General features: G+C 36.6%; 2 protein-coding genes and 1 non-coding gene across 3 annotated transcripts in view; all 3 read right to left on the bottom strand.

Moving 5' to 3' along the window:
* LOC100329035 (inversin protein) overlaps positions 1–9,124 on the bottom strand; it is a 44,155-nt gene extending 35,031 nt beyond the window's left edge. The window contains exons 1-4 of the mRNA XM_085496075.1: positions 7,673–9,124; positions 1,638–1,827; positions 1,019–1,185; positions 60–239 (exon numbers count right to left, since the gene is read on the bottom strand). Of these exons, the coding sequence (XP_085352201.1) occupies positions 60–239; positions 1,019–1,185; positions 1,638–1,827; positions 7,673–7,678 (543 nt within the window). The 5' untranslated portion in view covers positions 7,679–9,124. The remainder of the gene's footprint in view (positions 1–59; positions 240–1,018; positions 1,186–1,637; positions 1,828–7,672) is intronic.
* A 69-nt stretch (positions 9,125–9,193) lies between these two features.
* On the bottom strand, positions 9,194–9,661 carry LOC102808968 (sperm-specific protein PHI-2B-like). The gene has a single exon (XM_006819041.1). The coding sequence runs from the start codon at positions 9,659–9,661 to the stop codon at positions 9,194–9,196; it is 468 nt and encodes a 155-aa protein (XP_006819104.1).
* A 3,211-nt stretch (positions 9,662–12,872) lies between these two features.
* TRNAQ-UUG (transfer RNA glutamine (anticodon UUG)) lies at positions 12,873–12,944 on the bottom strand. Its single transcript has one exon. It is a non-coding gene; the product is annotated as a tRNA-Gln (tRNA).

The following is a 12,944-nucleotide window of genomic DNA, read 5'->3' as shown; positions in this document are numbered from 1 at the left end:
AATGAATCTTACAGTTGGTACAATCTGTGCACAGACACTGTCAGACACTATCAACCTACCTTGGCACTGTCTTGTTCATCCACCTCTCCTAAGTCAACATGTAGCTGTTTCATCAACAAAGCCAGACATTTGGTGTTTTTATGCCTTGTTGATAAATGTAATGCTGTCTGTCCCTCGCTGTCTTTTTCCTTACAGTTTGCACCTTTAGAAATCAGTAATTTCAAACACTTGAAGTGACCCTAGGATGAAAAAAAAGAAATATACAAAATACAGAATACAGACATAATTCAGGCCTGTCATGAGAGGTTTCTAGTTGTTGATGCAATAACATTGTAACATTTTCAAATGACATTATTACATACTTAGCTCGTTGATTGGACAGTTAAATTGAAATTTATAAATAATCATAAAAATGAAGAAAATGGGTTTGTTGTGTTAATTCTGTAGTATCTCCTTTAGCTGCTTTTTATATTATTTGGCTCACGATAAAATTCACATCATGGCAAAGCTTCCAATGCAGCTAATTCAATGACTTGAAAATATCTCTGATGTTTGTACATGTCAGAGAAAATAAAATTCCAGGCCATTTCAGGCTTACCCATAAAAAAGATTCCAGGTTTTTTTAGTCAGTGCTATGGGAATGCACATTCAAGTTCCACCTGAATCAATATGGACATTTTCCAATGAATTTGTGTAATCCAAGCACACTTTATAAAACCACATTCTCAGTGTTGAACTGTACATTTCATAGAACATGCCTGCAGTTAGAGAAATAAACTTATCCCACCATCAGCAAATTGTAAATTAAAAAAGAAAGAATGGAGTGGCTTTGATTAAATGTATTAAGAAAGTGATGAAATTCCATAATTAATTTCAAGATTTTTTTATAGAAACGTGCTAGAAAAGGCCCAGAAACATGATTTTCGGAATCCCTGTACATTCTAGGAATTCCAGGCTGTGTATGAATCCTGTGAAGTGTACACACCACACCTTTTCATACTCCTGTTTACATGTATACCTTATGTGCTGCCCAGTGTATAGCTGTTCTACCACCACTGTCTTTGGCATCAACATTAGCTCCAGCTTTGAGTAATATTTCAGTACACTCTAACCTGTCTGCTAGCACTGCAAACATCAAAGGTGTCCTTCCGAATTGATCTTGACCATCAATTTGATGTGGGTTAGCTATAATAATCAAATCAATGAAAACAATTACCATGACCAGTAGTTTGTGAAGCTAAAACTAGCATTTATTATTATAACTTGTTTTCACCATAAATACACATCTGTCATTTATGTGCACACGGCTACCAACAAAAAGGCTACCAGTCTTCCACTTGGAATCTGATCCCGAAAAAAAAACGGTAGCATATATATCCATAGAACAATTCATCAAGCAGTTGTAAAATAATTATTTTTTCCTGGGATGATTCAGGAAAAAATAAAATCCAGCGAATGAAACTTTTTTTACTATATTTTACATTCAACAGTATTTGACAGTATGAATAAAATCAATGCCTCCAGTACATGGGATAAAATTAAGATGACCATGCAGAATCCAACCTATAAGTCAGACAGCATCAAGCTGGAGTCTAAGAAATAATGAACCTTGTTACCCAGTTTTTAACACTGTTTACCTGAGAGAAGTTTCTGGAGAATACTTTTATCTCCATTTACGGCAGCAGCATGTATTTGACTGGTAGGTGCAACATCTCTTTTCAATGAAGTATCAGAACCAATATTACCCTCAGCACCAGGAACTTCGAAACTTGGAATAGTTCTGCTCGCTTGTCGTGTTTGCATCTTCCTCTGTTCCCTTTGTGACTTCTATAATAATATAATGCAGAATTATATATTTATTTATTTTTATTTTAACATAATCAATTGTCTGAACTAAGTGATCTGATTTGTGTTCTGAAACTAGGAAAGTCTCTGTGAACATTGCAGTATTGGTACTATGTTAGGAAAACAATTTGCTACATTTTGTATATATATATATATATATATATATACAATCTCACTTCTCCTGATTTGGAACTACACTGTAATTACAAAATATTTTTTGTTTAGGTACGTACTCTAACTAAATTGTTGTCTGTTCTCACTTACAGTAAATCAGTACCATAGATTTATATTATTCAAATATTATAAGCAGTCACACTTTCAAAACTACAGTGTATATTTGCCATCTCTCTATCACTCGCCTAGTATTATTATGAACAAATCCAAACTGCCAATAAACGTGGCACTCTGATTTGTTGTACATTGTGCAAGCACGACCCAGGTCTGAATCATAACCAGTAATGCATTTGTGAATCAAATATACTAGTTTCAGATTAACTTCAGAAATTGCGTTTTTTCACAGATAATCAAAAAGTATACACAATTCATTAAGAATAATGTAACATTGTTACATGTAGCTGACAACTTTCTAATCAGTTATGAGAACGAAGAAGGTATTATTATGTTGCAGTCAAGTCAAAGCATATATACATGTACAAGGCAGAATTTGATTACCTGTCAATAAACACACTGATATCTGATTGTACTGACTGTTAGGGTCAAGTAGCCAATCAGAATCTTGTAAGTAGCTTTGCAATGACTCTTACATTGTCTGATTGCAACTCAGATATACAGGATATGCTTAGTATTTGCATTTTGTACAATACAAGTTTGTTATCATGGACATTGCAATATTGTTATGACTATACAAACGGGTTGTAAATTACCTACATAAATTCTGTTTGCATACCCGGTAATCATTTGCTACGATCATATTATTAGATCTCAGCACGTGCTGAAATTTGTAATTCTTTGTGTTTGCAGTAAGATTACTACAGTATATAGTGAGGACCCACTTGGGACCAACTCATCTCATGCCTAAAATCACGCCCTCATTCTTCATCAATAATTGCTACAATGTACATGTATATTAAAATGGTATTTTTTATGAGTCATTGTGCATGTGAACGGCAAAGAAGATTCAAAAAACAATTATTTGTTCATGTTGATGTAGCCTTGCAAGAAAAAAACCATTGCAGAAGCACATAAATATGCATCGCCAACGACAGTTTGCATTCATTACTACAGCATCCAACCATAACTACAGCATCCAACCATATATAGCTGCACTTCCCTACATCATCATGTCATATTAGTATGAATATGTTCTCTGTATGAAGTATATGATCTCTTAAATTCACCACTTAGGTCATGATTTTTGTTTGTGCTGAGCATTTAGTCTGCAAAATCGGCACTTGACAAGTTTCGACTCTGAGCATCTATCAGGACCGAGATCACATTTTTTGGGGCACATGCCGACTGTTCACACACATGTTTCAACTCATGAACACCACTATTATAGTGGATATCCTGAACAGTCATAATCTGGTTATCGGCTAACATATCAAAGTAAGTTAATGAACAAAATCATTATAATGGGTAAAACATGGGTAACTTGGTGAAAATAAAATATGGGTAGGTTGTATTTTATTTCCCCCTGCCATGTTTGAGCAATAAGCAAGTGTGTATTGCAGGTTTGCAGGTTTAATGTCTTAAACAAAGACAGATACTTTCATATTTCAGTGACTGTCAACACATCTCTGAATACCAATTATTTCAGCTTTCATTTGATGTTTTGATCAGTTTCTTTTTTAATGAGTTTAATGAGTTGACAATTAAAAAACACTGGGAAAGAGAAATGGTAGAAAAGCGACACTTTGCGCTAGACTTTATTTTTATGATATGTTGCTGTCAATTATTTTTTTGCTTTCCTGTACTTGAAAGTGTTCCATTCTATAGAATTAAATCTGTAAAAATTGTCAAAGTGCAGATTTGTTTTATTCTACTTCCACTTATTATACAAAACTGACAACTTATGTCTAGAATTTATGCGGTGTTTCTTTCACTAGATGCTACTTCCTTAAAACATCTATGCCCCATTCTGCTCAGCATGAGTGAAGGGCTGCTACTGTGAGCGGAACACTGCATAAATTCATGGTACACCAGTGAGCATATATAGGAAGACATCCTAAAATTCAAAATTCAAAATAATAGAAGTAATCAAGCATGCAAGGTTAAATTTATTTTTATGATATCTTAAAAATTATGCATGTTTGGCAGCCCAATTTCTCAGAAGATACAGACTCCAAAAGTCAAAAAATATCACTCTTCACCAAAATGACAAAAATATTCATCAAAATTAGAGAATTGAAGATGTCACGAAATGAACAAATCTAAGGAATATAAGTATCGAAGCAATCAGGCTTCTTTTTGACGTGGACGGCGACAGACAATCACTCCTATAAGCTCTGCTCGATTTGTAGACAGCAGAGCTAAAACCTGACTATGCAATGAGCTGTGGCCTCATAGTTAAGGTATTCTCTGATATGACAAAGGGCTTGGTTAATGCATTAAAAGGGTCTTGTGAATTTTGTTCCTGGCAGTACTAGGCACAGGTTAATTAAGATATCAAGTGAGTCCTAGTAATGGGAGCCCTGAGTATCTAATGTCCCAAAAATTCCATTCACAGCTTGTCAGATCAATGAAATCATGAATATTCAGATATTCATTGAGGGCTTGAATTTCTTTGTGGCTACATAAAAACAATATATAAAAACAACAAATCATTATAATCTCACTTAACCAGTGAATGTTTATTCTGTGTTATTTTTAGCACTTTATTCTGACCGTTTTAACATTGCTTATTGCATTCACACATTTCTCATGCTAAACAGTCTACGGAAAGTGCTGGTATGGCACCTTCATTGCATTGTACTCAAGAGTGGACCTACAATGTTTCTGTGGCTATTCATCACATTTGCTGAATTTGTTTTTATCATGTTTTTTAAATAAAATACTAAACTACCAGGTATGAATAATACAGCGTATTTGAAAAAATGTGAGATTCACTTAGGCATAAAATGACATCTGTGACAGACATTCTCAAGTACACCACCAACTTAGGTGATCAGTCAAGGCATGGAGAATGCTGGTGTAATAGTGAGTGCAACGCTGATAGATTCTAGGTATTAGTGAAGTGCTGATATGAGTGCAACACTGATAGATTCTAGGTATTAGTGAAGTGCTGAAATAATGAGTGCAACGCTGATAGATTCTAGGTATTAGTGAAGTGCTGATATAATGAGTGCAACACAGCATAGATTCTAGGCATTAGTAAAGTGCTGCTATAATGAGTGCAATACTGCATAGATTCTAGGCATTAGTGAAGGGCTGCTATAGTGAGTGGAACACTGCATAGATTCTAGGCATTAGTGAAGTACTGCTATAGTGAGTGCAACACTGCATAGATTCTAGGCATTAGTGAAGTACTGCTATAGTGAGTACAACACTGCATAGATTCTAGGCATTAGTGAAGTGCTGCTATAGTGAGTGCAACACTGCATAGATTCTAGGCATTAGTGAAGTACTGCTATAGTGAGTGCAACACTGCATAGATTCTAGGCATTAGTGAAGTGCTACTATAGTGAGTGCAACACTGCATAGATTCTAGGCATTAGTGGAGTACTGCTATAGTGAGTGCAACACTGCATAGATTCTAGGAATTAGTGAAGTGCTGCTATAGTGAGTGCAACACTGCATATATTCTAGGCATTAGTGAAGTGCTGCTATAGTGAGTGCAACACTGCATAGATTCTAGGCATTAGTGAAGTACTGCTATAGTGAGTGGAACACTGCATAGATTCTAGGTATTAGTGAAGTGCTGCTATAGTGAGTGCAACACTGCATAGATTCTAGGCATTAGTGAAGTACTGCTATAGTGAGTGGAACACTGCATAGATTCTAGGCATTAGTGAAGTACTGCTATAGTGAGTGGAATACTACATAGATTCTAGGCATCAGTAAAGTGCTGCTACAGTGAGTGGAATACTGCATAGATTCTAGGCATTAGTGAAGTACTGCTATAGTGAGTGCAACACTGCATAGATTCTAGGCATTAGTAAAGTGCTGCTATAGTGAGTGGAATCCTGCAGATTCTAGGCATTAGTAAAGTGCTGCTATAGTGAGTGCAACACTGCATAAATTCTAGGCATTAGTAAAGTGCTGCTATAGTGAGTGGAATACTGCATCGATTCTAGGCATTAGTAAAGTGCTGCTATAGTGAGTGCAACACTGCATAGATTCTAGGCATTAGTGAAGTACTGCTATAGTGAGTGCAACACTGCATAGATTCTAGGCATTAGTAAAGTGCTGCTATAGTGAGTGGAATCCTGCAGATTCTAGGCATTAGTAAAGTGCTGCTATAGTGAGTGCAACACTGCATAAATTCTAGGCATTAGTAAAGTGCTGCTATAGTGAGTGGAATACTGCATAGATTCTAGGCATTAGTAAAGTGCTGCTATAGTGAGTGCAACACTGCATAGATTCTAGGCATTAGTAAAGTGCTGCTATAGTGAGTGGAATACTGCATAGATTCTAGGCTGTAACTCTTCTGTGTTGAGAAAATTATGCCAGGAATTAACTTTTATGACATCACTAACAGAAAATCATCACTGTAAAAAACTGACTAAACACACGAAAAGTTATCTTGTCCTAATAGTTTAAGGTAATTTCTGATGGTACCTGCACTATGACAGGACTGGGTTATTGTGTGAAGGGTCTTGCATATCTTGTTGATGGCAGTACTAGGCACAGGTGGATCAAGATATCATGTTTTAATAACCAAATGGGAGTCCAAAAAATTGCTTTCAGAGTTTGCAAGCCAATGAAATGTTGAACCAAAAATTTCAAATAATGTCCTTAAATTGCAATATGGATGGATTTTAGTATTATTATTCAATACTCCATATGGTAGAGTAAATATGACTGATTAATCATAAACTAAAAACATTGAGCTTGTAGGACACAACTGTATTCGATGGATGAAAAATCAAAACGACTGATATGCACGTACAGTGATTGTTATTATACGTACCAAAACAATCAGTGCGTATGTGTATTAGAGAATATCATTATATTATCGAACAATATTTATATAATACAAGAACAAAGTTTTCATGTCATAATAAAATAATATGAATACATCAACATACAGTATCAGACAACATTAAAAACTACATGTTTTCGTCCATACTGCATCTTTAATTTATTTTGCTGGGGACAGTCGCAATTTTACTCTTGAACCAGTGCAGTGGATGTAGGTAACTTTAATTTTTAATTTTAACACATGGATGGTACACGTATAATCGTTACGTGTGTATTTCATTATGTCAGTTTGACGATGGACTGCTTCTAAGCATGGATTTTTCAAAACGTGTTGCCACACAAGAAACAATTACAAGTGAATATACTCACTGATTTGAAAATATTATTCCACATTTTACCATATATGTGACAAATAATCACTTCTTAGTGAAGACCTTCCTCACTTCACCGGACAATTGTGCTGTGACCTGTACAAACACCGAGTGGTGTTAGTACGATCACCCCAGACTATATTCATACCTTTCCACGTGAATGACACGTACATTCAATGGAATTTACAAACAATCGAACATGCTTCGCCCAAGTTTCTACCCCCAGATCAATCATCCCGGTGATATCGATATCGTACGGGCAATAGAGATAACACAGGAACGAGTGGTCTAGTTCCGGGGTCGGGACACCATTTTTAAAACCACAACTTTCGAGAAAAAAATTGTCGAACACTTACCGACATTTTGATATATTCGCACCTACATACATAAAGTTACAAAGTTTCACCCCAAAAAAGAATGTGAGCCTGTTGGAGGTTATTCCATTCTCGTGTATCGGGTGACATTTATTTCCTTCGAAGTCAGAACGCTTTTACAGAACGACCTTTCCCCGGAAGATTGTGTTTTGTTGTTAGGCAACAAGTATTCATGAACGGGTAAGACAGAAAAAAATGTACGACCACAAATTGCACGTACTAGATTTTACGTAGCATTTCATATACAAAAATAAGATTTAATTTCATAATTATTCGAATAACATGGAATTTAAATACTTTATTGTATCGATTATGCGCCAATACGAAAGCAATAAGGGACGAGAACACGTTTGTAAAATGGCATAGTCCAAATTACCCAGAAATCCTATGAGCACATTTGTTTGTTTGCTCGCCAGTGGACTTTACTCTTATTACTGCTATCCATGATAACGGGAAGAACTTTTCAAGGCCGGAGGAGTTGTATAATATCAACCAATCCGCTGTATTGTTAATGATTATAAAAGTATATCGTTAAACTCACAAATCTCATGAAGTTAAGAGTTGTATAAAACAGATGGACATTAAAAATAAAGAGCCACGTATTTAAAAATCTAGAGGGGCTGGAGCCTGGGGATTTTTTTTTTGCAATTATTTTATTCACATATGCCTGACGACATTTTTTGTATTTACATGTCTTTTTCCAACTATTATGCGACCATTGTGCAAATTCACCTATTTCGTTTGTGTTCCGACCACTTACAGTTTTTAACTTGAAAGTACCAGTCGAAAATATGCTAAACATGTTTTTTTAATAGAAATGATAAAAATGTTGCCTGTCAAAATACACTACAGCACACATCATAAAATAAGTTGATAAAATAATAATTTGTCCTTCCAATTTCAAATAACGTGACGAAGACGTGGAGCGACTGACTGATCCAACAACTGAATCACAAGAAAACTCTTTAAAGACCGTTCTGCCCTCCTAACGTGTATTATGGTGAACTCCTTAATTCTCTTATTACCGGTATGTTTGTTTTATAGCCAAGTGGAATCTATTTGCTTTATAATTATTGCGTGTCAAGTAGGATTCCATTTGGTTAACCAATCATTTTTAGCTTTGTGGACAGACCAGGAAAGCGACGAATCTAAATAACATTTATTAAGGACTCACTGAGCTGGTTATGTATTCCGAATCCTTGTATATGTGTGCTCCACTAGATTCCCAATACCGGCACTTACACAAGCCTGTTATGAATTTGGGAGAGAGGAAAAATCGTTGTTGAATAGAACAACAAAAAACTGGCGACCTTATAATTTACAAGAATTTGTAAGAACGTGAACGATAAAAAAAAATCGTATGTTTGTGTGAATGACTTATTGCGTCATATATACTTCACCACCCTGGTTTCAAATGGAATCCCTTACGCAAACACCTGACCCCTTTCTTGCGTGCGTATCGGAATATCATACACGATTATACTCTGATCTCGTATGGTAGGCCTATACAGTCTTCAATTTCATTATACCCGGGGTCATACAACCAATACGGGACTGTTTTCTGCGTGATTTCGCGACCGGGGTTTGAAAAAGTGCCTTTCTTGCAGGTGTTCTTGGAGTCTTCGGTTTCTTTGATTTTGAACGAGGTTTACCTATCGTTCTTGTTTTAGGAGCAGACTTTGTTTTCACTGCCGGTAGTTTTCCTATTCTCAACCTCCCGGTGAGACCAGTGTTCGATGATCCCTTTGGACGACTCAGTACTCCTGATTCCAGGCCTTGTTTCACCGCTCGACGAAGGTTCGATGTCAGTGTGCCATTGACGAGGGTTGGGTACTGCGAAAGTATATATTTTTTGATCCTCTGGATGGAACTTCCCTTTCTGTTCTTATCCGTCTTGATGGCGTCAATAATCATGTTCAATGTCTTCGGGCGACTAGCTAAATCCTTGGCTGCGGCGAGTTTTGGTATCATTTTGACAACTGTCAGAGAAGAACGCCCCCAGAATGACCGCTACTGAATTTGACAAAGATTGTTGTGTATCACAATGCGCGTCAACGTGTGTGCCAAGAACGCGCCGGGCAACAGGTGTCAACGAGGCGCGTGCATTGACAAGTTCACGTGCATTTAAGCAAATTATTCAAAAGACATATCACTTGAATTCTATGCTCTATTGTCATTGAAAATAATAGATTCCAGCAACAGTTTACACCAGTACAAACGTAAATGTTCAGTCCAATCTCACTCTAGACTGTCGACAGTCCCTCTGGCCTTACGTGTGTGTGTGTTTTTTTTTTATTATTAATATTAATCAAACGCCGTAGGCGTTTGCGAAATGCCGAAGGCATTTCAAGCGAGGGCCGTAAGGCCCGAGAGACTGTTATAGCCTGCAGGACTGGCCTTGCTATTAATTATGCATGCATCTCGATGACGTATAATAATTTGCATATGGGCGGAGTTAAACTGTTATGCAAAGGTCAAATAGCGGGGTTTTTTTATGTCACGCATGACTTTGATCGTCTCGCCGAGTATAGATCGTTTTCTGCCAAGTATTATCCAGAACTACAAGTTGCGAACGCGAGTTATCTAATTTTAAACAAAGGAAGAGTGCGTTGGTGTCTCATGATGTACGACAACATTTCGCCCAGTAAAACTCCGACGAAAGTAGTGAGTAAATTGTGCATTTCCCCCCGATCCAAGGAGCTAATTTGTATTCTATGCGGAAGAGAATTCTCTGGTAAAAAGGATGCAGAATGTCGGCGAAAGTTATTTAAAGGTTCGTCGAAAACCGTCGTATGACTTGTGATTGGTTAGCATTTTTATGACATCACTCTGCCTGTCAATCATGATGGTACGCTACAGGAGAATTTCTCTACAGTGGCGAGTGGTGGCGCAGCAGGCTATAACAGTCTCTCGGGCCTTACGGCCCTCGCTTGAAATGCCTTCGGCATTTTGCAAACGCCTACGGCGTTTGATTAATATTAATATTAATAAAAAAAACACACACACGTAAGGCCAGAGGGACTGTCGACAGTCTAATCTCACTCCACTAAAAGATCTAACAAAAATAAATTACACCAATAATGTTAACCGGATAAATGGGTGTATACCCAGGAATAAAACACCCCATAACAACATTGTATCCTAATTTAACTGAATGCATAACATGTCAGCTCATTACATTTTAAATATACCTTTTGCTGAATTAGCTACGACAGTATATTGGCTGAAGTTAACATGAACTCTGTTATAGTATTGAGTAATGTATCAGTTTCATCTTTCTATCATCATATACAAAATGTACTAGCATACACACTATCGCCCGCTACGTTGATAGTGTGTTTGTTCTGACACGCTTCAGGAGCCCAGGGTTTTCAGCAATGTACATGTAATATATGCAATAATGTGACAACTTAGATACACTGGCAAATGTGAATAAAAGGGTACTACGTATCGTCTTCTCGGATTATACTAACTCTAACTCAGAGAGCAAAATATTAAAAAAAAAAAATTTAAGACTTTTCCGGGATCGTCCAACACAGTGGCGGCGGCACGGGGGGGGGGGGGTATCCCCGAAAAAATGTGCGACCACTTGTGCCTATGAGACGCAAGAGATGATGAGCGGATCTCGCCCATGCGAAATTTCGTGGCGCTGCCTCTGCTATATTGATAAATTGCTTGAGAAACGTTTAATTGGCAAAAACAAGTTCTGATCTGTAAGTAAATATCTGCTAATTATACTGACAGACATGGGACTTGTTGAAAACGAGACAAGAAAATTAAGGCAATAATTTTCATTCAGTATTTAATATAAATGTGCACAATGACTCTTTTCCGGATATATCCCTCATTTTGAATGCAGTACTTGGTTATTTAGCTGCACCTGCTCAAAACGTGATTGCCCCGATGGAATTTTAAAAGGATGCTCGCATGAGTAATAGCGCCCTCTTTTGCTTACCTCTTCAACACGTCACTAAAAGGCAGTGTGTTCCAACTTTTTGGGAACAGGCTGATGTGGTTTCAGTGTTTAGAAGAAGTGGCACATAATCTGTTATAAATTATAGGACCATCTCACTCTTCTAATACTGTAATAATCCAAAAGAATTTATCCGTTTATCTATTTTTGCAACAACCAAATTTTAATGAAATGCGATGATTATGCACAATGTGCAAATTCGGAAATTATTCCTAGTAGCATACTTGAATTTCAACTTAAAACTAAATGCATTGTTTCCACGCATAAAATTGAGCAATTATTATGCGTGGATTTCAACAATGTCACAGACCATCAATGTATCAAGTTTCAATGAAATGTGTTTAGAACTTGAGATATCGGTGGAAAAGGCAACAATTTATGGCTTATTATGCAAAATTGGTATTAATATGAACAGGTTTAAATCAAAACTAAACAGGTACCAAGTTCCATTAAAATGTGACGATCATCAATGATTAATAATTGAGATAGCAGTGGAAAAGCCAAAAATTTACTATTTATGTAAATTAGGTAATCAAAGCGCACGGATATTAACCCAAAACTTATCACGTCTGTGCATTGCTCTATGACATATATGTACTAAGTTTCATTGTAATGTGATGATTGGTACTTTAGTACTAAAAATTTACTAATCGTTATACAAATTAGGTAAATAATATGCATGGATTTTTACCTAAAACCACGGTTACTATTAACAGTGCTAAAATCATCAGGTCTGCTCATTGTCCAAAGTACCAAGTTTCATACAAATTCAATGATTGTTTTTTTAGATGTCAGTGGAACATACATGGAACAGCTAACAATTAGCTAATTATCGTGCACATTAGGTGCATTCAACCCAAAACCTAATAAAATCTGACAATTATCTATGTATCAAGTTTCATCAAAAAAACAACATATGGTTCTTGAGATATCAGTGGAACAGACATACACATACATACGACATACATACACGCTAATTGCGAAGACTCCAATTGTGAGCTTCACAGGAGTCAATGATGGTGTCAAAATATACAAGTCAATGCGATCACAACAAGATTGTCATCTCTTGCAAAATTACTTAATATGTTTTACATAATGTGAGTTTTAACTTTGAAACACTGTTAATGAAGGGAATGTTCCCCAAGACACATTCTCGTGCACTGTCACAAATCAAACAAAACAAAGATGGGACACGAGACAAAAGCAGATAGGTCCTACCGAGATTTGAACTCGGATCGCTGGATTCAAAGTCCAGAGTGCTAACCATTACACCATAGGGCC

This window comes from Saccoglossus kowalevskii, chromosome 22 (genome assembly GCF_978046115.1).
Source record: "Saccoglossus kowalevskii chromosome 22, keSacKowa6.1, whole genome shotgun sequence".
In the NCBI taxonomy this organism is placed as follows: domain Eukaryota; kingdom Metazoa; phylum Hemichordata; class Enteropneusta; family Harrimaniidae; genus Saccoglossus; species Saccoglossus kowalevskii.
Note: the sequence above shows the minus strand (reverse complement) of the source record. Positions and strands in the feature narration are given on the sequence as shown.